The sequence below is a fragment of the Mirounga angustirostris genome, unplaced genomic scaffold (assembly GCF_029215605.1).
Source record: "Mirounga angustirostris isolate CCGP_5_RB_7025 unplaced genomic scaffold, mMirAng1.0.hap1 SCAF_1, whole genome shotgun sequence".
Lineage (NCBI taxonomy): Eukaryota > Metazoa > Chordata > Mammalia > Carnivora > Phocidae > Mirounga > Mirounga angustirostris.
Window position 1 is genome coordinate 143,291,769 of NW_026991709.1, and position 26,804 is coordinate 143,318,572.

At 45.0% G+C, this 26,804-nt stretch overlaps 1 protein-coding gene across 1 annotated transcript in view; it reads left to right on the forward strand.

The window, feature by feature from the left end:
• TGFBR2 (transforming growth factor beta receptor 2) overlaps positions 1–25,969 on the forward strand; it is an 89,905-nt gene extending 63,936 nt beyond the window's left edge. The window contains exons 4-7 of the mRNA XM_045903925.3: positions 4,397–5,196; positions 6,854–6,995; positions 20,283–20,410; positions 23,209–25,969. Of these exons, the coding sequence (XP_045759881.1) occupies positions 4,397–5,196; positions 6,854–6,995; positions 20,283–20,410; positions 23,209–23,388 (1,250 nt within the window). The 3' untranslated portion in view covers positions 23,389–25,969. The remainder of the gene's footprint in view (positions 1–4,396; positions 5,197–6,853; positions 6,996–20,282; positions 20,411–23,208) is intronic.
• The last annotated feature ends 835 nt before the right edge of the window (positions 25,970–26,804 follow it).

Consider the following 26,804-nt stretch of genomic DNA (forward strand, 5'->3'; position numbering starts at 1 on the left):
GCCTCTGTAACAGCCCACTGCAAAACAGACACAGACCGCCGTTTTCTCTTCGTGCCTCCTTTCATCCAAGTGACAGTCCTCTTTGGATTTCTTGCCGTTAGCAAAAACAGGTACTAATGTAAGTGTTTTGTAAGAGCGAGTGGCTTAACAGCAACTTCTAACAAGTGGAGAATACCTGTGTCCGACTCGCTGTCACGGAACAAGGGAGCATAATGTGAAGGTCAAGTCTTGAGCGCTAGTTACCTGACATCCAGGAAACAGTTTATGTAAAAATTCCAATGGTTCGGTAATTATATCTTGAGCGTCCTATGTTGTAGGCCCTGGGATAGACTCTGACAAGAGAGATTTTAGGGTTCTTCCTCACATAAGACTTTTCTTCCCAGGCAGGGAAAAGACACATATTTGCAGGGACACTACTCAACTGTGGTTCTTAGTTAGGAACCAAAGAGAATGGTCTGCACATCTAGAACATGCCCTTTGGGGTGCATTATCTAAGAATGGCCAGTACCACTTAAATGATAGACAAGCCCCCAATGAAGGCAACCAATTTAGCAAATTGAGAGGTTTTATAAAGTCATTCTTAATTGGCTCTCACCATTGTGAAGTGTAAAGACAACAGAGCATGGGATTAAGAGCAGGATTAATTGTCTGTCTCCAGTCAGACAATTCATTTCAAATATTAGCTTTGCTATTACCGAAATGTCTGATCTTGGGAAATCATTTAATCCATCCAACCCTTAGCTTTCCTGTCTGTGAAATGGGGCTTATAATCATAGTAATATCCACCTCATAGGGTTTTTCTGTCAGTTAAATACAAATATTATATAAAACTGTTAGCGCATAGCCAGGCTCATACTAAGTATTTGATTTCTGAGTTTTTGTGTATTTGGGGGTTGGCCAAAAGAAATGCCCCCTGCTAATCTCTGAGTAAAGGAGATGCCGGTTTGTGCGTATGCCTACAGCTTTTGGTTTTTCTGGTAGCAGCCCGAGGGTTAATACTGCGAGAGGGTGTGGGTGGCTCCTGTTTAGATAAAACCACATCCCAAAGCTCCCTTTTAACCATTGTTAGGGTTTTTCACCACCTCTTTGAAGTTTCAAGATTGACAGATGTTATTCAGTAATTCCCGCCCCACCAAATTTTTACATGTAGGTTTCCAAAAAGAAATCACAGGAAATTTGAGGGGAAAGTAAAGCTTTGGTTTCTGATATTGAACGGGGGGGATTTCTAGAATCTTCTTCACACATAAATTTTGGGGGATTTCTGTGTCTGTGTTTCCCTCAGCCTGAAGAAGAATAGAAGTTAGCGAGGAAGACCCTTTTCATCTATGGCCAGGAATTACAAAATAAAATTACCAGCAATAAGTGAACAGTTCATTTGAACGTTTTGCACTCTTTAACCCATTGAAGACACAGCCAAGTAATTATGCAATTAAAATTTTTTTTTTTTATCTTCTAGTTGTGTTGTTGCCCCCTGTGTGAAAGAGAAAATTCACAATTGGACCAAAGTGAAGTCTCCCCACACTCTGCTAATGCCTTAGAGGTTGTTAAAACAAATAACATCTATACAAGAGGGGCCAACAAACTTTGTCTATGAAGGACCAGGTAGTAAATATTTTAGGCTTTCTGGGCCAGATATCATCTCTGCTGCATGAACTTCTTAGTTTCTTTCTTTTTTTAAACAACTCTTTAAAACACAAACAAACATTTGTAGCGTGTGGGGCTGTACAAAATAGTCCCTGGGGCCATGGTTTGCCAACCCTGCTGTGGAACAGAAAAACATGTGAGGGCTCTTTTTCCGGGTAAGTCATCATCCATTCAGCTTCTGTGACCAACATTTGCTGAGTACTGTAGGTACCCCATCCTAGGCCAGGTGCTGGGTATAGCGTGGTGATCAGTATGTGTAGATTTACCCTGTACAGCTCACTTTCTCTTGGGGGAAATAAGCAACATGGGAATCAAACTGATTTATGATTATAAGGCATCTTGTGTGGTTACAGACAAGTGGGTGCTTGAAGCAGACACATTCATGAGATACTCCAGATGATAGAGGCGGGGTTACTGGGAAGGAACGTTGTTTCCTGCTGTGACACCTCCTTCATCTGCCCCCTTAACCTTGCTCTCCAGGCTCGTACTTTGCTGAACGATGGGGACAGTCCATACTTGTCCACACGAACTCTTTTTACTTTTGGAGTTCCAGTCTCCTCTGTCATTGCCTTATCCCATTGTCACCACTCTCACCACCTGTCCTTTGTCCCATTCATGCCTCCCAATGTGAGCAAGAATTTGGGTTTTCAAGAGTCCGTTACCGTACTGTTTCCCCTTTCCTATTCTTTTTAATGCACTAGTAGATCTTTCCCCAAAATAGTGACTGTTTTTCCTCTTGGTTGCTGAAATTCAGATATTTTGGGGTTACTTTTCCAGTTTTTTAGTGCCATCAAATAGACTTAAGAGCTAAGGTTTCCATCTAGAAGTATAGGCAGTAGAAGTTGGCATTGCCTCTTAGAACTGACCTTAGGACCAGGTAGTACGTCATGTTAAACCTCAAAATAAAAACCCAAACACCCCAAACTGGCACAGCGAGAGCGTCATCTCTCACTGTGCTTTGTTAAGGGATGATATCAAATATGATCTAGGTAATGGGTTCTCTTCAAGAGGTAATGGTTCTCTCCCTTGCACCTGGACTATATTCTTACTGCTGTAAGCTCATCAAACACCTACAGTAGGTGAAAACTGCCAATTGAACAATTATAGATACTTTCTCTGACATGATGTCCACGTCCATGTCACCCATCTAACCCTTTTCCTTTCTGTTCCCTTATGTGGACTTGGCAGTTTGGGAAAATTGCTCTTCCTCAAATAGATCATATATTCGTAGTTTTTAATGTAACATTCCTTCTAGCCGTCGTTGACCTTTTCCCATCTTCCACTGACCAACTAAAAGATAGTCCTTGTCACTGTGGTTCCCTGTTTCTCCAAGCTTTTCTACATTCCACCACTGCGTGTAGACTGCAGCACACATTCAGCGCCTGTCCCAGATTGCCATATGTTACTATGCATCTGTGTACGTGTCCTAATCCTCTCCTTGGGTTATAATCTCTTTGAGGGCAGAGCCATCCATACCCATAGTAGGCACCCAGCAGTGCTATGTTTAATGAACAAATCTAGCACCTGATCATGAGGACTTCTTGTTAATAAGTAACTTTGAGGGAAAATGAATGACATATAAAAGCAATAATAGCATTCTGGCATTCTTGCCCAGTGGAGACAGGCTAGCACAAAGCTCTTACTGAACCATAACTGCCTTTCACTATCCCCTGCCGCTGACTGTTTCCATCCATGTTTTTCTTCCCAGAAGGAAAACTATTTAACCAGAGCCAGCCAAGGCCAGCACATGAAGCAAAGTTTGACATACACTACATTATGTGTGGTCAGATAGTTGGTGCTAAGGACTCTCCTCCGTCACCCCACAGGGCCTGCTTCAGTGGTCCAAATTAGAAAGCTGGCTGTATTTCCTTCTTTTTACTCCTCTCACCTTTGTAGCAATATTTTCACTGTTGCTAGTAAGATTTCCTGTTCTATGAAACTGCACACCACATGCACATTGAAAAGAAGAATATTGGGTGGATATAAGGTGACTGACTTCCAAAGACCCTTTTGCACAGACTCCTCTCCCCATCACCTATGTTTAAGGGTGGCCTGGAGGTTGGTCAGAGCAGGACAAGCTGGAGTTTAGGAAAGAATAAAGACAATGGTAGAACTGTGAGAGTGTCTTCATTTTTACCCAATACCATCTACGTAAGCTTTTGGAGGCAGGAGCTACCATTCTTTCTTTATTCCCAGAGCCTCCTGTAATGCCTTGGGCTTAGTTAACACTCCGTGAATGCTTTGTCCATTTATCCAACACTTACTGAGGACCTGATGTGTGCTCAGCACTGTTTCTGGTGGTGAAGAAGAAAGATATGGCCCCTGCCAGCGTGGAGTTGTCAATCCGATGAGGGTGGGGAAAGTGGGGAAAGTAGGGAAAGGCAGATGTGAAACCCATAACTGGAGTCATAGTGATTTAATTCTAATTGTGCCAAGTTGTCACATAGGAAAAATGTAGAGTGTGATGAGAAAATATAAAATAAAACACTTCCCCACATTTTCCTAGATCTCCTTTAGAGAGTGACATTGAAGCTGAAGTTTGAGGGAAGAATAGGAGACCTTGAATAGGTGGCCAGGGGCAAGGAAGTCTGGACAGGTGCATCCATCCCTGGAATAAAAAGTCACAATTTATTATCCACAAAAGCTATACAGATGTTAAAACTTCTAGATGCCTGAGGTGTAGACCCACTCTCTGACTGTGCATACCTACCGAACCCAACTTCTTTTCTCCCTCCTTTTGTTTCCACATCAGAATATGCCACCAACAACCCTGACCTATTGTTAGTCATATTCCAAGTGACAGGCGTCAGCCTCCTGCCACCCCTGGGAATTGCCATAGCCGTCATCATCACCTTCTACTGCTACCGCGTTCACCGGCAACAGAAGCTGAGCCCGTCCTGGGAGACCAGCAAGCCACGGAAGCTCATGGAGTTCAGCGAGCATCTGGCGATCATTCTGGAAGACGACCGCTCCGACATCAGCTCTACCTGTGCCAACAACATCAACCACAACACAGAGCTGCTGCCCATTGAGCTGGACACCCTGGTGGGGAAAGGTCGCTTCGCCGAGGTCTACAAGGCCAAGTTGAAGCAGAACACTTCAGAGCAGTTTGAAACTGTGGCGGTCAAGATCTTCCCTTACGAGGAGTACGCCTCCTGGAAGACGGAGAAGGACATCTTCTCAGACATCAACCTGAAGCATGAGAACATCCTGCAGTTCCTGACGGCCGAGGAGCGGAAGACAGAGCTGGGGAAGCAGTATTGGCTGATCACTGCCTTCCACGCCAAGGGCAACCTACAGGAATACCTCACGCGGCACGTCATCAGCTGGGAGGACCTGCGCAAGCTGGGCAGCTCCCTCGCCCGGGGCATTGCTCACCTGCACAGCGACCACACCCTGTGCGGGAGGCCCAAGATGCCCATCGTGCACAGGGACCTCAAGAGTTCCAATATCCTCGTGAAGAATGACCTGACCTGCTGCCTGTGTGACTTTGGGCTTTCCCTGCGCCTCGACCCAACTCTGTCTGTGGATGACCTGGCCAACAGTGGGCAGGTAAGTTAGACCTGGGTCCTTTTACTCGTAGGGGGCCCAAGCCACCTCTCCATCCATCTCTCATGTCTTTTGTCTCAAACAGCCCTACGCTCTAGACACCTGTCTAGGGAATCTAGCCGAAGTCAGGAGTTGCCCCTGGGCATGCCCCACTCTCTCCTGCCAGCGTGCTTTTCTAATGAACAACATTTCTCCTCCGGTTTCTGCCAAGCCCATCTAATCCAGGATAGACGTTCTTCTCCTTCAGTTGGTCTTCATTTATCTCCCATTTGTAAATTACTTTTCATTGCTTCCAACACCACCCATGCTTTATCTCTTTTTCCTCTCTTATGCTTCTACTCAGCCCTTCCTACTCTGAACTATTGGTGGCTACCTTGTTTTCTTTTTACCTTTCTAGAAGGCAGTCTCCTTGTAGCCCAAATCCACTTCCATTTTTGCTCACATCTAACACAATGCCTTGAACAGCGAAAGTGACCAATAAATATTTGAGTGAGATGACAGACTGAGTGGATATACAATTCTCCAGTTCCTTTGAAGCATCTCACAGATGAAAATAGAAACCTTTTTGGGTAAGGAGATATTGGAAGGTCACTAGAAATTACCAAGCCATCCTTTATGAATAATGGCGCCCCATGTTCTCACACAGTGGAAGCTTGATATGGATTACAGTAGCAAAGAACCATTGTTTCCTCTAAGCAGGTGGCGGTATGTGCTTCTGAAGCATTTGGTTACTGCTCGGTCTGACCTCTTGGGTCTCTGGCTGCACAGCCAATGTTCAGATAAACATATCGAGTGAAACATGGACAGATTAATATGACAGGGTCATGAGTCATGCAGTGACCTAGTAAGAAGAAAAATTTCTTCTGATATATACCATTAAGAAACATTCCTTGGGACAATAATATCAACTCACCTGACCTTCCTTAGCTTCTTGAAAATGTAGGACTTCATTGTTATTTAGTGAAGCTATGCTGGCTACAAAATCAAACATTTAAGTGATCCCTTCCCTAGAAATAGCTTTCTTCTTTTTTCCTCTGTATACCAGTGTTTTCACGTTATCAGTCCTACATAGCTAAATTATAAAATGATCTAGATTTGGTCTTTTACTGTAGAAATACTTTCATGCAGTTTAGTTTACTAGAGATTTTATGAAATTATACTACATTCTTGGCACACTAGAACAGTACCATGGAGTAAAGAAAGAAGATTGAGACAGTCCTTAAGTGACCGAAACTAATGGCAGTGATTCTTATTTTCCCCATAAATCTTGGTGTTTCGGGAATGAGAAAATAGTTAATTTGCAAAAGCAAAAATAAAGATCTAAAGTATCACAGATGTTATCTCCCCGGTTATCGGTGAGGATGTTATTGTAGAATACGATGACATATATCATGAAGCTAGATAAAGCAGCTCTGGGGTTTGGCATTTCCTTATTTTGGTATGCTTTGTTTATATTTTTTCAAGTGTTTTCAGGGAGAGAAAACTTATTTTTAGATAATTTCATAAGCTGTACCTTTCTTTGCCAGTCTCATGATTTAAAAGAGCACTGTGCTTTTCAAAGATCATCTGCATGTGTCGAGGACAAACATCAGTTATATTTTTAAAATAAAGATGCAGCCGGGAATTACATGATGGGCCTCAAAGTCTATTATTGCTTTAGGTGGGAACCGCAAGATACATGGCTCCAGAAGTCTTAGAGTCCAGGATGAATTTGGAGAATGTTGAATCCTTCAAGCAGACGGATGTCTACTCCATGGCTCTGGTACTCTGGGAAATGACATCTCGCTGTAATGCGGTGGGAGGTACGTATGGACCACCATCATGGTGCAGGGGTTGACGCATCTTCAAAATGATGTCATGTTGTTTGCTTCAAGCATAATTCCAGGGCTACAACAGAGTTAACCCCACAGTGAGAGCTATCTGAGATCTGTTAGTACACAGCCATTCCAGAATACAACAGAGTTAACCCCACAGTGAGAGCTATCTGAGATCTGTTAGTACACAGCCATTCCAGAATGATTGGGAATTGTGCTAAAAAAAAAAGCCTAGCTTTTTAAGCTGAAAGCCATGTTCAGAGCATAAAGCTTTTTATCCCCCTTTTTGAAGTATGTTTACTTTTCTCTTGACACATCTCGCCACAGATATTTAAATATCTGGGAAGACTTGAACACTGATACAATTTATAGGAATGAGTTCTGTTTATCAAATGGAAAATATTATTCAGGAAAATATCTGATTTTTGTTTGGCTTTCTATTTTAAGGTTTTTAAACCTTAAGAATTATAAGGTCCAGGTAGTGGATTTGGCTAAAAATTTATTTCTATGGAGATGATTTTCCTTTGTTGGGCAAAACAAGCAGAACGATTTGATATATTTGTTAAACTTTATAAAAATCTAGTAGAGAGGTTATTAAGGAATGCCACGGTAGTCTTCAGGGACATAGGAGGGATGCCATTGTTTTAGACAGCATTGGCCCCTGATCTCTGTGGACATGAGAATGGCTCAGGTCTACATTTTTAGCCTTTTCTCATTCTTCTCAGTAGTTTCCATGATGGTCTTCGCTCTCACCTTAGAAATTTATGCATCTCAGCTTGGTCCTGGCTGGCTGCTAAGTCCAGCCAAGCCAACTCCAGTTTTATTTTTAACTCTTTGTTTTGTAGTATTTTTAGACTTACAGAACAGTTGCACAAATAGTATAGGGAGTTCCCATGTAGTCTTCACCCAGCTTCCCCTACCATTAACACCTTACCTAAGCCACACGGCACAGCTATTGAAGACAGGTCGTTCACATTGGCACGATACTCTTAATTAGTCCATACAGGTTATTCATGTTTCCGAGTTCCCAGGAATGTCCTTTTTGGAGCAAATGGAGCAAAATCCAGCCCAGGATCCTGTATTCCAGTTAACGTCCGTGCCTCCTTAGTCTCCTTCAACTTGTGACAGTTCCTCAGTCTGTCTGTCTTTCATGACCTTGACACTCAGGAAGAAGTTGGACTAATTATTTCATAGACGGTCTCTCACTTTGGGTTTCTCTGATGTTTTCTCATGGTTAGATTGGGATCGTGCATTTGGGGCAAAAAGTACACAGCAATGATGCTCTGCCCTCCTTGGCAGCTCATGGAAGGGGCACAAGATGTCGGGGTGTCTGTTCAGTTTGGTCCCTGGGTTGGGGTGGTATCTGTCAGGTTTCTCCCCTGTAAAGATACTACGTTTTCCATTTGTGGCTAATACATATCTTATAAGAAGATACCTTGACCTGTTCCTAAAGATACTAAACACCTGTTTCGTTAGGATACTAGACGTGCTTCTTATCATAACTTTACCTGCTGATTTTAGGATCCATCAGTCAGTCATCCTTGTTGGCAACAATTATTATTGTAATGTTTGCCTATCAGTGATTTTCTGTTGTCTTATCCTTTCTGCATGTATTAGTAGGTCCTCTGCCATAAAGGAGATCTGTCCTTTCTCTCAGCACCCCTGGTATTTATTCTTTTCATTATGCATTTATGTCAGTATAGGGCTGTGAATATTTATTTTATTCTATGGGCATCCAATACCACCAATATTTATTTTGTTGTTCAGATCACCATAGCTTTGGTCACTGGACCACACTACCCATGGGTAAAACATGGTGGATCTGGTTGGCACACACTGGCTCTGAATCTTCATCCTGTTTAGAACTTCCTTAGCTGACTCTCCAGGATGGGTCCAGGTCACCCCTTTCCACTGGAAACCTTACTGCCCCATCACCTATTTGCCTGGCTTCCTGCATGGAGATGGCCCTTCCTTTCTGGCTGTCTTGCCCGAGTTTCTTCCCCGACAGCACATCCAAAACTAACTTGGTTTTTCCTTGCACAGTGAAATTTGTTTAACCAAGTTTGAGCCACTGAGAATAATTTTCTGCTTGAAAGCTTTGACAGTTCCAAAATGAATCCTTAAACCGGTATGAGTTGTATAAGAGACGATGCTGTTGTCACTGTCAGAATAAATTTACCTAGATTTCAGTATCTTTTCTATCCTTTCAAACCCGTTATTCTATAAACATGAGCTGGAGATTGTTTCTCTGCTTTCCCTCTGTCGGTGCAGCCAGCTTATTAAGTCCCTATGTGAGCTCCCTGCTTTCATTGTTATCGATGACTGAAACCCTTTCCTGTTGATATTTGCTGAGTGTGGAAGAAGTTGGGCTAATGGGAAGAATTGAGTTCACCAACTTTTACAAGGTCTAAAAACGGATACAGTATAAACAAGTTTTCCCAAGGAAGGAACAGGATCTCATTTGCTCAGCTAGTCTCAAAAAAACCTTTCATAACCTCTAGGATAAGAACAGACGGCTTTTGGGGAACCGGAAAGAGGCCATCCCAGTTCTCGTTTTGTTTGATCTTAAGCCCACAGTCCTGTTTCTCCCATCTCTGCTCAGGCTGCAGAAACCCAAGCTATTTATCTGTGCTCATTTTGATCCAACTAAAAGCCCTTCAGTTGTTTTAGTGTGTGAACTCATGTATTAAGCCCTGTCGTTAACCTTCTTTTGAAAGCATTGTTTTTTGGTTTAGAGTTTTTTGGGTTTTTGTTTTGTTTTGTTTTGTTTTTTGAGGGGGATGTATCTTAAAAACATCAAAGACAGATTCTTAGCCTCGTCTTAATTTCAGAGACTTTTCTTCTGTATTTCAGGAATCCCATGGAAACAACATAAATCCTGGAGATAAATGCATTCCCTTCCGGCTATTGTAGATACACAGGTAGAAGGACAGGTTTTGCCCTCAGGAAGTTTATAGCCTTCTTTTTCTTTACTTTTTAAAAATGTGCACATGCAGACACATTTCTTACCTTAAAAATAAAATGGGTAATAATTCCCTCCAGCTGCTGTTAGGCTTTAATTTTGAAGGTCTAAGAAAGAGGACAGGTTATAAAAAAGCTTTCCTTAAGCTTAAACCTTCTTTTCTGTAACCTGAAATACAATGTAGGTAATTACTATTTTTCACTGACAGTCTCGTTTCAAAAAAGGAAATGTGGAATATGAAGCTTAACTTAGTCTGATGACTTATAGATTGAGATTTTATTTTGCAGCATAGGTCAACTAATATGCCATCTGGTTTTATTCTGAGTAGCAAAACATCTAACTGAATGCAGTAGGATACTAAGCGTCAGGGGACAGTCTTGCAGGGAATGAGAAACCCCAGCTTTCCTGCCTTTAAGTGACTCCATTCTGCTCTTGTGGTTGAGCCCAGACTCTTCACATGGACACTAAACCTGACCCTCGTTCGCCTTTCTAGGCTCATCTTCCGAAGCACAGTTTTTCCACACTGCAGGTCTTCTATGAATGTCTGTCGGGTCTCAACGCTAGGCTTTGTCTCATGCCATTAACCAGGACTGAAATAGACTTTTGAACAGGCAAGTGCAGTTCAGTTGTGACCAGTGCTGCGGGAAGGTAAGGCAGGGGCATGGGGCACTTAAAGCCTATGTCAGCTGAGGGCAGTGAGACCGTAGGGTTAGGCACGGAGGGTTAGGCCAGCTCTGGAAGGAAGGGGAAGACTCAGGAGTGTCCTCTTGAGTTCCTTCTTGATCAGCCTCTCTGTGCAGAGTGGTGGGGGAACAGAGAAAGACAGAGCACTACACAGGAGAAGTCTCTCTTATCAGATGAGAAAGTGCAAACAGAGGATCATAGCACTCTTCTGAGGCCAACTGGTACAGTGCCATTCGCACCCAGGAGCTCAGGAGATGGGCTGTCATAATTGAGGAGGGTGGTCAAAAAGGAAAGGCTTCCTGGGGGACGCCGGTGTGATCATGAAGAGAGCCACAGAGGAAGAGTAATCACCATGACTACACACTTGCTTCACGGGTCCGCTCCCCCAGTCGGCCAAGGACCCTGAAGTGTAAGCACTGTTACTGGCTGCATTTTACAGATGGGAAAACTGAGGTGTCAGGAGATGGGCAAGCTGTGCGGCCAGGAATGAGAGCCCTGCTGTCTGACTCTAGCCCCCTGACCCCAACCTTCCCAGGACGCTGCCGGCCTGACCAGTGAAGGACATCTTCAGTAAAGGACAGCTTCCCTCACCATGATTATCATTATGGATCAGGCAGCCAGTGTGACTTGGTGCATCCTGGCCTTTAATTCCATGCCTTTCTGGAAGTAGCTGGCAAGACAGTCACATGCTTGAGGAATGTTCGGTGACGGCCTCACTCATGAAAGTCTCCAGGGATTGACATGGCTGTCTCCTCTGGGTGCATCTCTGTTAGCAGAATCGCAAAGCTGTTCATTTCTGAGCATGTTATGGGCTCAGCGCCCTAAAGTCTGAGATAACTTTCTTACCCTTTTTTCTCTGAAGATCTATTTATTCATTCATTCCTTCCCTCAACAAATATTTATTGAGGACCAATTACATGGCAGGCATATTCAAAATGCTAAAGGCACAGCAGTGAAAAAATTGAAAAAAAAAAAAAGTCTCTGAGCTAATATTCTAGAAAGACAGGTAGTAAACAAATAGATATGTGATACAACACCAGGGGTGGGAGGAGGCGAATATGATGATTTTAGAAAGAAAAATAAAGAGTTAGGGACAGATTATGACAGAGGGATCATTTCAGACACTTGGATCATCTGAAAGAATATGAAAGTCAAGAGAACAGGTCTCTCAGAGCTGTTGGAAGAAGGTGATAGGTCTGTTACTGTCTTCCAAGGAAGGAGGAAAGTCCTGCAGTCGTCACTCAGCAAGGACAGACGTAGAGACTGGCCCTGTCTTTACAAAGAAATCTCTGTCCAGCTTTCGGTTTGTTTGGTGTTCATGCAAGTGTTTGTGGTGTGTGGGGGGCGGATGAAGGCGGGGAGCCTTTCAGGCCCCCCTTTGGCGAGCACAGCAGGCACAATGTTCACATCATTCCCAGCCAAAACAGGCCCACAAGAGAACCGACTTTCAAATCCCTGGCCATTTAGGCCTTTGAATAGAAGCTAACACACAACCTCCCGCAGAGCAAGCATTTAACAAGAGGAGAGACACAGTCCCTGAGCATACTGTCAGCTTGCTACAGCCTTGTAGAACAGACAGAAAGTGTGCACGAATCAAAACGAGAGAAAAGAGAGACAAAAAAAACCCCAACAACAACGAAGAGGGGTGGGGGAGAAGGGCTGAAGAGGGACAGGATAGAAGCGCTTCATTTTCCTGGGTTTCAGGGGAGTAAAATCTGGAAGCAGCTATAAAACTCAGGGGTGTTGCTTTGGGGAAAACTGTCAATGGCGTTGCTGCTCTGTTAAGTTGGAACTGCATCAAAACAACAGCTGTGTCCCAGATGCTGACTTCCAGAGGAACAGCATTGGGTCCCAGAGACTTGCCCTCTGCGGGCGCGCAGGACTGGAGCAGGGGCGGGGTGGGGGGAGGGCGGAGAGAGGCAAGCAAGGTTTCTCTTCAGAGCCTTCGGAGAGAAATTAAAAGAAGCTGCAAGGGTCTGGGAGTGCAGGCTGGCTCCCACCAGTGAGAAGACTTTGGGGAAAGGCTGCGGAAGGGGAGTTGGAAAGAAGAGCAAGTGGTTCCTAATAAAGAAATTTCTTAGAAAAGAGGTCATTTGAGGCAGTCAGGGGGAGATCCTGAGGTGGTGGGCCTTGGTGTGCCTGGCCTGGGAAAACAGCCTGAGGGCACGACAGACTTGGTTTGATGGAATAATTCTGTTGTGTGAACATCTGCCTTGGGTTGGGTGCCTCAGAGCCTGGAACAAGAGTTGAGCCTAAGTGGTTTATTTGAGAAGTGATCTCAGGAAATGCCAGTAAGGGAACGGGGAAGTCAGTCAGGAAAGGGAAGGAGGCCAAGAAATGGCGTGTTATCAAGCAGGGCACCACTGCAGACAGCTAAGACACACAGTCCTGCTGGGGACCCCAGGTGCAGTCAAACACACACCTCAGCATCACACCACCTGACTCACGAGGAAGCTGGGGGCTTACCTTCCAACCCGCATCCATCTGGGATAGTTTGGGAGGGTGAACACCAGCCTGTTCTACATGGAGCTGGGCCAGCAGGCATGGCAAATTGTGTGGCCAGTGGTCTTCTGAGAGTAGACTGAGTAATGATGGGGGAGCCCGCTCACCCCTTAATTTGCTCTGCAGCTCTTCATAGAAGGGAGGCCTGAGCCTGGGCATTGTTTGATCATATGCACAAAGAAGACTCTAGAAAACTCTAGAAAACCATGCATGAACTCCATGGCCAACCCTGCCCTGATCTGGTGCTCGTGGCCTAATTTGTGACAGGATCATTTTTTCCCACCCCCACCCCCACCATCCCACTTGTTTCTCTAAACCCAAAATGGACGAATGTTTGGGTGTAATGTCGGTAAATAATAGTAGTTAAGGAGAGGGCTGCTTTTTGTAATCAGTGGTTTTTTTGCATAACTCATTTAGAAATTACAAACCATCACCATCCGATAGGTTCCATAAGCTTCCCCTTCTCGGAGTCATGCGGTGCAGAGGGGCTGGCCAAGGCAGGGAGGAACACATTTGTCACATCTGTGACAGGCATGTTCCCACCTGGGGCTGCCCCAGCTGGGCTTGTTCTGGCTGGGGGAGAAAGAGCTCACTGAAATGCTCGAGGGGAGAGGAGAAAGCATGCAAGGCTTCCTAAAAAGGCAAAACCATTTTCAGAGTAACGGTAATCTAGCATGCGATTCTGAGTGTTCTTCCCGGAATCCAGTGCACTCTCTGGCCTCTCTTTTCTCAACTGTAAAATGAAGTGTTGGATCACATCTTTCAAGACTCTTCTTTGACATTCTCTCTCTGACTCATTTGAAATGCTTAAAGTATGCTTAATAACTTGTATTCACTTCCTCTGTCAAGATGCAACTCCTTTTACTTGCAAAACATTTACAGCCATGCAGCTCCAAGCCTGGTCTGTGGAAGGTGCTGGTCCTGGGATGGGTTGTTCCAGATTTGTGATATGATGACAGAGAGGGTATTTTGTGACTTTAATAGCAATTTGGTGTTGCCCAAGACACCTGAGTAGCATTCATTTTTCTTGTGATTTATTTCTGCAGTGTTTTACTCAAGCTTCAGTCCCCAGTAAACTGGGGAGCAAGACACCTCATCTTTTATAAAAATATAGATTGAGCAGTGCTCATCATAAACAGTAAGGGGAAAATTTAAGTCACCTTTAATCCTAGCATTCAACCGAAGCCAGTTTTGTTCAACTAGGAATGAGGAGTGGGAGAAAGATTTGCTTTTGCCATATCCATTTATTTAGTAATTTTGGAGTTTTAATCACATGCATTTTCTTTTTCTTTTCTTTTCTTTTTTTTTTTTTAAGATTTTATTTATTTGAGAGAGAGAGAGCTAGAGATAGTGAGAGAGAGCACAAGCCAGGAGGAGAGGGAGAAGCAGGCTGCCGGCTGAGCAGGGAGCCCAATGTGGGGCTCGGTCCCAAGACCCTGGGATCATGACCTGAGCCGAAAGCAGACGCTTAACCGACTGAACCACCCAGGCGCCCCTCACATGCATTTTCTAAAATAAAAGTACTTTAAGCACCAAGGTGAAAAATAAATAGATAAGGATAAAAGATAAATAGGGATAAAAGATACGTAATTTGGACTCAGCAGTTTTGCCAGAGTGGATGAAGCATCTCAGCCTCTAGATGCCTGAAACAATGCGAGAAAGTAGGAGCGAAAGCCAGCCCCTGGTTTGGCCAGTCACTACCTCTGCTGGATTCCCCAGGACCACCCGGCTATCAGTGCTTGATATCCTGTCCTGGGGAGGACCGTCGGTGCCCACCTGGCTGGCAGAGGCCTCCTGCCCTCAACCACCTGCCCTGGAGTTAAGGCGTCCCCCTGGGTGTCTGTGGCCGCCTCCTTCTGCTGAGGCAAAGCAGATGTGCTCCGTATCCTCAGGGCCTCTGGGCAGACCTGAGGAGCAGTTAGCACAAGGCCTCCAGGAGGAAACAACCTCCAGCATAATGTCTGGCAGCAGTTATCCTCTGCATCCTGGTGGAGGCCTGAGAATGACATTGCCTTCACAGCCACAAAAGGAAAAAGGAAGGAAGGAAGGAAGGAAGGAAGGAAGGAAGGAAGGAAGGAAGGAAGGAAGGAAGGAAGGAAGGAAAGAAAGAAAGAAAGAAAGAAAGAAAGAAAGAAAGAAAGAAAGAAAGAAAGAAAGAAAGAAAAGAAAGAAAGAAAAGAAAGAAGAAAGAAAGATAACACTGGCTGATGGTGGCTTTCATGCTGCCAAAATCACATATTAAAGGTGGTGACTGAGAGGCGCTGCCAAGCATAGGTCATCTTTACATATGTTCTAGGGCATGACAAAAAAAAAAATTAGGTGGGAATAGCATGTTTAAACTGAGGGCAAAAAGCAAAGAAAGAGGAATTGCAAAAATCCGCAATAAAACAAAAAGCCCACTTAGCTATTTTGGAAAATATATATTATATATTATATAAATATGACATCTGCCAGGAGATGAAGAAAGGTCGGCTTAAAACATGCATACAGTTTATTTTTTATTTTTTTATTTTTATTTTATTGTATCTTATTTTATTTTATTTTATTTTATTTTATTTTATTTCATTTCATTTTATTTTAGAGAGAGAGCACAGGGGAGGGAGGAGCAGAGGGAGAGGGAGAGAGAGAATCTTAAGCAGGCTCCACACCCAGCACAGAGCCCAACGCAGGGCTCGATCTCATGACCCTGAGATCATGAACTGAGCCGAAATCAAGAGTCAGTTACTTAACCAACTGAACTACCGAGGCGCCCTCTTTTTATTTTTTTAAAGATGCATGCACTTTAAATCTCCATCTCGGTTCCTCACCTGAAAGACTACTTCAGTGTTAGGGGTTGGGGTGTACCTGTGTGTGTCACCTGGTGGTCACCCAGACTTGTCTAATTTAAACTTAGAAGGAGGGTCATAGACTCACACTCTCCCAGCTCAGCTCAGGGCCAGCTGCTTTCAGACTGTCCTTGACCTCCCTTCCCTATAAAATCTCCCACAAGTCACAGACTGGGAGCAGGTCTTGTGCCCCTTAGGGATACTAGAGAATCTCACAACTTTCCAAGGTTTCAGGAAAAGTAGGAAGTAATCCAGTAAAAATTCTCTTCACTCTGGGAAAGCCTTTGTCTTCTTTTCCAAAGGAGCATTCATTACTTTTCCTTTACCCAGAAAACAAGCCTGTGCCTGATGCCCTATGCCGTCCTCTCTGAGCTCTCCCTCATTCCCCATGGAAACCTACTTTCATCCCCACAGAACTTAAAAATTAGGCACTGTGGTTTATGCAACTCTGAAGATTAGGACTGGAAATGAAATAAATCGGCCCTGGGTTATAACCTCAACTATGGAGACTTTTTCTTTGTTGTGTAGGAATCTCAGCCATGAGAGTGACACCTGGGATTGATTCTGATGCCGCCATTTTCCTTCCCTGACCATGGTCATCCCCTGCCCCTTTCTGAGTACTGTGCTGTGGGAATTGTTGATGGGTTAGTACATTTAGTTTCTCAAGAAGAGGCCCTATCAAGACTTCCTCAGGGTGGCTTTGCAACTAGTGTCTGATGGGGCAGTTTCGCTGAGAGATTGACCTAAAGAGAAAGCACTTCCTTGGCAGCTCTCTCAGGCCAGCTTTGCTAGAAGTAGTCTGACACAAAGATTTTTGTGCAGTGGTTAATCGTGGATAAGGTCTCAGGGGAAGAGAGTAAAGAGAAACAGGAAGGGGAGGAGCTCAGCAAACTTGTAGTTTCAAGAGAGTTCTAGCCTCAGCCTGATCTCATGGGGTACTCTAGAGGGTGAATTGTACCACAGTCCTCTCCCTGCAGAAGCAAGAGGGTTAGACTATGAAAACTCCCACATCAATTTATCATATGCTGCAGGCTGCCTCTGGGGGGTAAGGCTTTCTGGAAATCTCCAGGCCAGGCAGCTCTCATCAGCCAAAGGCAGTCCTCCAGAGGAGGGCGAAGGTGTGAGCCCTCAGGACTCAACACTTGTGGCAGCTGGGGTCTGGTGCTGCTGGCTTGGTAAAGGGATCTGGGCAGGGAGCCAGGGACACCAGCTATGGCGGCCAAAATAGTTGGAAATGGAGACTCCGTGGACTGATAGATTATTTAAAGAGGACTCTATATCATATACAAATCCTATCCCATTATATTGTATTAGAATATACACACCTCCGGTTCCTGGGTGGCTCAGTCATTAAGCGTCTGCCTTCGGCTCAGGTCATGATCCCAGGGTCCTGGGATCGAGCCCCGCATCGGGCTCCCTGCTCAGCAGGAGGCCTGCTTCTCCCTCTCCCACTCCCCCTGCTTGTGTTCCCTCTCTCGCTGTGTCTCTCTCTGTCAAATAAATAAAATAAATAAATAAATCTTTGAAAAGAAAAAGAATATACACACCTCAAGTCACAGCGCTAAGAGGGCATCATATTGTTCAATTAGATTGGATTACAAGATAAGTCTGGAGGGGAACAAGGAGGTCATCCAATTCAGCCCCTTCCTTTTATAGAAGAGTTAGGTCAGAGTCAACTGTACTGAGAACGAGCTCTGATTGCCAGTCCTCTGCTTTTGTTTGAATTCAACCCAACTCCTATCTAGTGAATGCCTGCTATGTGAATGGCACAATTTTAAGTACTGAGCAGAGAATTGGAAAGACACTAGACTCAGCCTCAGCCTCGGACCTTAGGAATTTACAGTCTATAGAAGATAAGGGAATGGAAGAAAGAAATAAGAATATTATGCTGATCAAGATTCAGCTCTCACCCCTAGAGCAGTAAGGATTAAGTGTTATGGCACTCGGGGGCAAAGGCGGACACACAGGAGGATGGTTTGTGGTTGTCTCGATGTGATGGGAGGCCTTCATCACAAATCTCCTGAAAAAAGACGATATCCCGGCTGCTCTTCTATTGGGGGGTGGGGGTGGAGATATCACAGAAAATGAATATGCAAGTGGGGTTCTGGGAAAGGGGAGAAAACAAATAGACCAATAAGAATAAGCTCTCCCTTTTCAAAGGGGGCATCGAAATCTTCTTCAGTTCTTAGCCTGGAAGGGCAAAATATTGAAAGTTTAGTCATTAAACATGATTATTTTGCTAAAGGCCAAAGGTTCTACTTTCTGTGAAGAAGAATATTGGGTCCAGCCCATTCTCCCTTTCTAGCACAGACACGTTTTAGTAAAGGAATGTTTTCTAAAATCTTTTAGGTTGTCCTGTGCAATGACATGTATGTTGATCCACCCAGTTAAATCAGTGTGTTGTTTTACTTTTCACTTAGAGTTTAGGCATTGCCACTTTGGACCAGATCTAAGATTCATTCATTCATTCATTCCTCAACAAAGAATGTGTTGAGAGCCTCTTGTATAGAAGAATGACAAAAGGGAGTCAGAACCTGCCCTCAGATATTCATGGTCTTCTTAGATGAGACAAATAAACATGTGATTATATCAAAATATGATACAGGCTAAAATAAAGCTCTGCCCGGGACATCTAGCCACGAATGGCTTGGGAGATATTCAAGGAAGTTTCTGTAAAGAGATTGACCTTAGTGGAAACCTGAAGCTTAGGGAAAGGGTATATCATTCTCTCTTCTCTTCTTTGTCCCATGTATCACTAAAGGAAAATTACCTTTATAATTTTGTTTGTTGATGTGTTGTTAATCTCTCTCCTCCATCATCCCAGTAAACAGCATTGCTCAACATTTGTGTCATCATTGCTATGGTAAGGAGCCTTTATAGACATTGTTTTCTTTGCCTTTTTTTTTTTTTTTTTTTTTTTTAAGTAGGCTCCACACCCCTTGTGGGGCTTGAACTCACAACTCTGAGATCAAGAGTCGCATGCTGTATGGACTAAGCCAGCCAGGCACCCTGGCATTTTTTTTCTTAACCAGTACTCCACATCAATTTTTTTTCCCGTCATGGAAAAATATACATAATCTAAAATTCACCTTTCAACCTTTTTTAAGTGTAGAATTCACTAGCATTAAGTACATTCAAAGTGTTGTGCAACCATCACCATTATCTATTTCCAGAACTTTCTCATCCCCCGCAACTGAAACTCTGTACCCATTAAACAACAGCCCTCCATCTCTTCATCCCCCAGTCCCTGGCAGTCACTCTTCTACTTCTTGTCTCTATGAATTAGTCTATGTTAGGTACCTCATAAATGAAATCATGCAGTGTTTGTCCTCTTGTGACTGCCTTATTTCACTTAACATTCTTAAGGTTCATCCATGTTGTAACATGTCAGAATTTCATTCCCTTTTAGGCTGGATATCCCCATGAAGTTTAACCACCACATATTAAACCTGCTTATGTACTGGGGACCTCTGTAGGGCTACCAACCATTGTAATATGTAAGATTTTTCTACCTCCCAAGAACCAGTTTTGCCCCCCTTGGAGCAACATCACCCCACTGAGAATGCCTGCATGAAAATGTAACCTCAGGGGGGCCTGAGTGACTCAGTCCATTGAGCATCCGAGTCTTGATTTCGGCCCAGGTCGTGATCTCAGGGTTGTGGGATTGAGCCCTGGGCAGGCTCTGAGCTCAGAGCGGAGTCTGCTTGTCCCTCTCCCTCTGCTTCTCCCCCTACTTGTGCTCTTTCTCTCTCTCTCTCTCACTATCTCTAAAATCATCAATTAATTAATTAATTTAAGAAATAAATAAAATGAAAGCTCAGTGACCTTGTTGGTCTTGTTCTTCACTGTCCCCAACTGTTAGCACAGTACGTAGCTCGTAGCAAACCCTCAATGATGATCTGTTGAATATTTCTCAAGCTCTTCCACAACCCCTCCTTCCCTCTTATTTTAACCTACTATTCTTAAAAAATTGGGCGCCTGGGTGGCTCAGTTGTTAAGCGTCTGCCTTCGGCTCAGGTCATGATCCCAGGGTCCTGGGATCGGGTCCCACATCGGGCTCCCTCCTTGGCGGGAAGCCTGCTTCTCCCTCTCCCACTCCCACTGCTTGTGTTCCTGCTCTCGCTATCTCTGTCTCTGTCAAATAAATAAATAAAATCTTAAAAAAAAAAAATTGCTCTCAGAGTGATCACAGATATATTTTGATGCTCAGTGCCTCAGGCTACTCAGCCAGACCTCTCAACCTGCTCACGTCCCCAGCTGCACACGCCCTTCTCAATGGCCCTGTGTTGCTCTCTTTAACAGAAGTGAAAGATTACGAGCCTCCATTTGGCTCCAAGGTGCGAGAGCATCCCTGTGTTGAGAGCATGAAAGACAACGTGCTGAGAGACCGAGGGCGACCAGAAATTCCCAGCTCCTGGCTCAACCACCAGGTAAGGAGTGGCCATATGGAGGGGAGAATAAGATTTATCTGAAGTAGCCTCTGAGGGAGGAGAGAATTTTAGGATATTGGGCTTCAATCTGAGGGCAGGTCCCTTTGTGTTCTATGATCCTGTTTGTTTATAAAGAAAATTTCATCAACTGGTGTGGACCTGTTGTTCTAAGTTCCAACCAGCAGGTAGATACTCCGTTCAAAGAGGACTCTCAAATAATCGTTTGAAGGGCATTTGTCCCACTGTGCAAGCCCGCTTGTTTCTGGGTTAAAATATTTTGTTTGCAACCTCTGCCCCTCACCCCCAAGCCTTTGCGTAGAGTGTTTATGTTTTGTTCCCTTCTGGGTTCCAAATATTTTCTCCTGGGAATCTTCAGCTCTAGAAGGAAACACTTAGCAGAGTGAGAAGCAAGCAGAGTTTGTCAGCCAGCTGGACTGGGGGGGGGGGCGGGGGGGGCACTGCCGTGTGCTCAGGGCCATATGTGGGCTGGGCGCACAGACTTTGCAAAGAGGAGGCCAGTTTGGGACTAAAAGAAAGCCAAGAGAAATAGGAAAGTGCAAGTGAACAAATAGGAAATGTGTCTGTGGGGAACATCTTCATGGCTGCTGTTTTTTTCCTTTCAAGAGATGGTAGGCAAGGCCAGCTATGGAAGAACAGCAGTTCTGGACTTAACAGGGTGAGGGAGGACTATCCAAATTCTTTGCTTGGGGGCATTTCGATGAGGGCAGTGGTCAGAGGAAAAGAAGAAAGTGGTGGGTGGCAGGGCCATGTGACATACCCCCGAGACAGCGGCGGGAAGGAAGTACGAGAGAGAACAGTGCACTCCTATCTCGCCGACAGAGCGGATCTTTCTACGGAGTAAATTGTTTTATTGCCTCCTTTGGAAGAATTCCCTCATCCAGTCAAGGCTGGGGCTAAGTCATAGGTTTTCCTCAGGGCCAGGCAAATTGAGATAAGAAACAGAAACAACAAATCACGCACACTCAGGAAGACAGATGGAACAGGAAGCCCGGTCTGTGCCAGTCCTGGCCTGGAGCCACTTCAGCAGACCAGCCCCTAATAAAGTCGGCGGAGGGCGCGTGAACCAGGCCACGGTAGCCCAGGGCTTCCCCCCCCCGGGGTTTCGGGCAAAGCCTCTCTGACTGAAAAATGCAAGCCTGCTCTGTGTTACCTCTGCAATCAGAAGGCCCTGGTGTTACTTCTCTCAGACTCCGTTGCCTCCTCCGCTGTACAGTTCTTATAATGAAGCCATTATTCATGATGATAAAATTCTGGAAAGAATTTGCATAATACATTTTTTTCTCTTAATGAGATTTGTTGCCCTATTGATTTCAAGTTAATGCTTAATATTTAATTTAATTTAGTGCCTATAATTACAGTGCCAGAGTAAAATAAATGTTACTTGTGTACCAACAATACCACTCCACTCTTAACAGGCCATCAATCAATACCGTCAATTAGGTGAATTATACAATTAATTCAACATCATGAATTCACTCACAGGTCGGGAAGGGAGGGAGAGGCTCCTAGGTGTGTTGGGAAAGTTATTGGTAGTAGATGTTGAAGGGGAAAGTGCTGGGATATATCCGGTCCCCCTGGGCCACTTGTGTGAAGAATCACCAGTGACCATGCAAGCCCCTAATTGCCAGGAGCATGCTCTAGTTCTGCCCATCTGTTTACCCCCCGCCTGCTTTATTGCAAAAAAGGGCTTGAAATGATCAAAGTATTTGCGATGCAAAATAAAAATTACAGCCGTGAGAGAAGACCCTCGCCGCCATACTGGGCAGCATTTCCTGGATGGGCCTTTCGAATGGGGCCTTCACGGGGTTGGACTAAACCCTCTGACATAGCCTAGAGTCTAAGTACAGCTAACCCACAAAACAGCTGCTTCTGGAGTGCAGCTTGATGTTGCTGGGGGGCAGTGGGGCCCCGGGCACCACCCTTGGCAGCAGTTGGAAGCTTGGACTTCACCAGATAAAACCAGACTAAAGCCTAAACTTCGCTCTGATTGCGGTATTCGGTGCTGTTTAAATAGAAATGCGTCTACGATCCCAACTATAAGGTACCCTAGAGAGGCAAAACCACAGAGGCATTAAGATCTGGGGTCTCCAGGGCCTCAAGGGAGGGAGGAAGAAGAAGGGGGGTGGGGCACGGGTGATTTTTAGGGCCGGGAACTTACTGTGTGGGATAGTATAATGGTGCGTACAGGTCATTGTACATTTGTCAGAACCCCTAACACGAACCGCAACATAAACTGTGGACTTCGGTTGGGAGTGATGTGTCAGTGTTGGTTCATTGATTGGAACAAATCTACCACACGGATGCAAGATGTCCGGGGGGGGGGGGGTATATGGAAACCCTCTGTGCTTTCCACTTGATTTTGCTATGAACCCAAAACCACCGAAAACAAGAAAACCAGAAAGTGCTCTAAAAGAATGAGGAAGGGGTGACAGGGCATTAGGGGCCGCTCCTCATGGGAATTTTCCAGTACTGGGGCTCCCGGAGAGGCCTCATTGTGCCCAAACGTGCCGGCTCTCCGTTTCACGGCCTCTCGTGATCAAGTGGCGCCCGAGAGCAAATGGGTACGGCGGGCTTCCAGGACAGTGCACGCCCCTCGGCTCCCCAGGCAAGCGGCTGCCCCCCGGCCCCGGCGGGTGCTCCGCGGGACGTGGGCACGCACAGGCTCTGTGGCAGCCGGCCTGCCCTGCAGGGGCAAGGGCAGCGGGCCGCCCTGCGGGCCGCGGGGCCCCGCAGACCGGCAGCTCAGGGCGTCGGTGCCTTCTTCTCCCCCGCTGCAGGGCATCCAGACGGTGTGCGAGACTCTGACCGAGTGCTGGGACCACGACCCCGAGGCCCGGCTCACGGCCCAGTGCGTGGCGGAGCGCTTCAGCGAACTGGAGCACCTGGACAGGCTCTCAGGGAGGAGCTGCTCCGAGGAGAAGATCCCGGAAGATGGCTCGCCGAACACTACCAAATAGCTCTTCTGGGGCAGGCTGGCCCACGGCTGGAGAGGCTGCCCTGCCACCAAAGAAGAGAGGCAGCGGGAGGCTGCCCCTGAACCTGCAGCAATGCTTCCTGGAAGCCCGGGGGTCGCTCCCCTCCCTGGAAGCCGGCGGGGCTGAGCAGCACCGCCGGCAGCCGGGAGTGGGTGACATGAAGCGTTCTAGGCCTTTGACATTGTCATAGGATAAGCTGTGTTAGCACTTCCTCAGGAAATGATACTGATTTTTACAATAGCCAATAACATTTGCACTTTATTAATGCCTGTATATAAATATGGAATAGCTCTGTTTTATATATATCTATATATGTCTATATCTATATATATACAGCCATACTCTGGAAAGAGACAAGGAAAATAAAATCAGACATCCCGAGAAATTGGTTTGTTTGGAGAGCTCCGGAACCAGGCACAGAAGGAAGGGGATCCGTGACAGCTAATTAGCACTTGACAGCCAACACGTGCGCTGGTTTTCTGCCTCCGCGAGGTGGGGGCTCTGCATTAGGAGGGGGCTCCGAGTCTCAGAGCCTGCTGTGGCCACGTTGCACTCGCTTTTGCAAAATAATAATTCCCTGCACGGGGCTGGGGGGGGAGGGGGGGTCCTTTTCTGGCTATGGAGCCAATTATAGTCACACTGTTTGGGGACCAGATTCTGGGGTTCCTGTGTGCCACTGTGTCTCCTGGACTTTTCACTTGAGCTTCAAGCCCACATCTGGTTTGTGAGCCACCTTCCTCAACCAGCTCAGAAACCCTGTCCCCATCTCTAAGAGCTTAAAAGTTTTGAGCCCCATTTGTTTACCTTCGCAGGCTTCACAGGCATAAAAATCAGGACAAATTTCCCCACTTATGAAATGGCCACATATTCTACTAAGGAGAGATCATTCTTTCTTTCCTTTAATCCCCATCCCCCACCCCCTACCCCCTACCCCCTACCCCCTACCCCCTGCCCCTGTACCTATGCTACTATTCTCCCATGCTACTTTCCCTAAAGGGAACAAATCTCCCCCGCGGGGTTCATTGTGTTGGGTTTCTCATCAGGCTTAGTTCGAATCTCTAGCTTTCTATGCAAACACCCGTGGGTTCCATCTGTCTGGGGCTCCTGAATGCTCAGGTACATTTTGGCCTAGTCAGAAGGATTCTGCCATGGTCAGAACTGTTTCCTCAGGCACTCTGAACATGTGTTTTGCTTGGCCAGAACGGCGTTTGACAAAATTGAGCCACTTTTTAAATATTTGGAGATTTTGAAAAAAAAAAAAAAAAATCTGGATCCCACAAGTGAGGATAGATAGCAGATGGTTTTCACGTTTCCCCGGTCCTCATTACTCAAAAAACAAAGGTGTGGACACACTTATAAAGCTGCTTTACTTCTCGATGTAAACATTTGCATTTTCCACTGCCTGCCCCACCCCAGTCTGGGAATTAAACCCGCCCCTAAGCAAGGCCTTTTGTAAGAAATGTACTTTCCATCAATCATTCTCTGGCTATATGAGTTCGAGTCCCTCCTTTTTCCTAGTCTGGTGTTAAGATTTAAAGTTGGTCTTTTTTTTTGGACTGAAGGGGACCCCCTCTAAGTGGTCCCAGGTAAACCAAATCTATTTTTTTCTATATATTAAGAGCTTTCCCCCCCACCCCTGCATTAAGGAGGGCAGCTCTTACCTAGAAGCTTTTGCCACGGTTATCTTTCTCTCCACCATACCAGCTTTCCCGCCCTTTGCAGGATTTGCCAGCGAGGACTTGAATGTGGGACCCAAGAATCCCATTTGCAGTTAGAAAGTCTGTGTCCACATGGGCAAGAACAAGGAATGAGCTTTAGTACTCCATAGGAACTCGTTAATCCACAAATAAGTGTTAATGCTGCAAAAAAAATCTCTTTTTCTAAAATGTTTTTGAAGCTACCTATTTTCAGCCAAATAGGAATCTAAGAGAGGACTGGCAGTGAGTAGATCAGTTCCATTTGGATTTTGGAAGATCTCATCTCATTGAAGTTTTAGCAGATACGCTGAGATTTGGGATTAGGTGAACCTCGTAGGCACCTTGCTCAGTGGGTGTGGGCTGAGAGAGTTCAGGACAGCTTGCCAGCAATATCATGGAAGTGCCCAGAAATTCCATGCACCTTAGGGCTTGTCAATGCTGTCCCAATAGCTGTTGCTCATCGACCTCTAGTGGTGAATTTCTAGAATACTGGTCCATTAATGGGATTTTCCAAGATTCAAAAGAGCTTTATCACTTCTGGGTGGTCATCAGCCTAAACTGGAATGTAGTGTCAGATGATACTGTGGCTTGTTTTATTTCTTTTTTCTTTGTCGAGAAAAAGACCAAGGAATAACATTCTGTAGTTCCTAAAAATACTGATTTTTTTTTACTACTATACATAAAGGGAAAGTTTTATTCTTTTATGGAACACTTCAGCAGTACTCATGTATTAAAATAGGAATGTGAATGCTATATACTCTTCTTATATCAAATGTCTCAAGCACTTATTTTCATTCTATGCATTGTTTGTCTTTTATATAAATAAAATGTTTATTAGATGGAATAAAGCAAAAATACTCAGGTCAGCTTCCTGCCTCCTGATCCCATTCATCGTAATTAAGCCATTTAACCTCAAAACTTGGTTATTCTACAGTTTATGCAGGAAAAGTCACAAGACAGATTCTCTCCAAATTTCCCATATTGTCTCCTTCAACTGACAGTCTCGAGTCCTTTAAAACAACAAAAAAAAGCAATCGCAAAAAGATCCATAATATGAGATGTAGCAGATGCCATTGGTGGCCGGGGCATGAAGTCTCTACGTCTCCCGGCCGCCATCTTGCCTGTCCCAGGAACGGCCTCCATCCACATGACTGCTTCTTCCACGGCTTGGCACAACCAACGCTGCTGCTAAGAGCTCATGCTGTTTCTTATATCTTCTTCCCTCATATAGCAGGCCGTTGACTATATCTTTTTGATTTCTGTCATGTGTCATAGTTCCTCCCTCTTCCTTTCTACTTAGCCACAGCATCCTGCTTGGGGATTTTAATCCGTTTATCTGCATCACCAGATGAATGTGCCTTAGGCAGTTGGTTCCAGGTCATTGTTGGAAGGGTTTCTGGTAACAATGTATATAATTTGCTGCCCGAACTTTGGGCTACCTGTTTTGGAATCTGAGAGATTCTATGGTTTCTTCTAAGTTATCAACTGAGTTCTAAATAGTTAAGATTCTAAATATTTAATGTAATAATGCTGAGGTTTAGAAACCTAAGCACTACTGACATTCTGCATTGGATAATTCTTTGTTTGGGGAATGGGCCTGTTCTATGCATTGCAGGCAGAGTTCCTGGCACCCACCCCACAGCTGTGACAACCAAAAATGTCACCAAACATTGCCAAATGTCCCCTAGGGGATGAAATTGC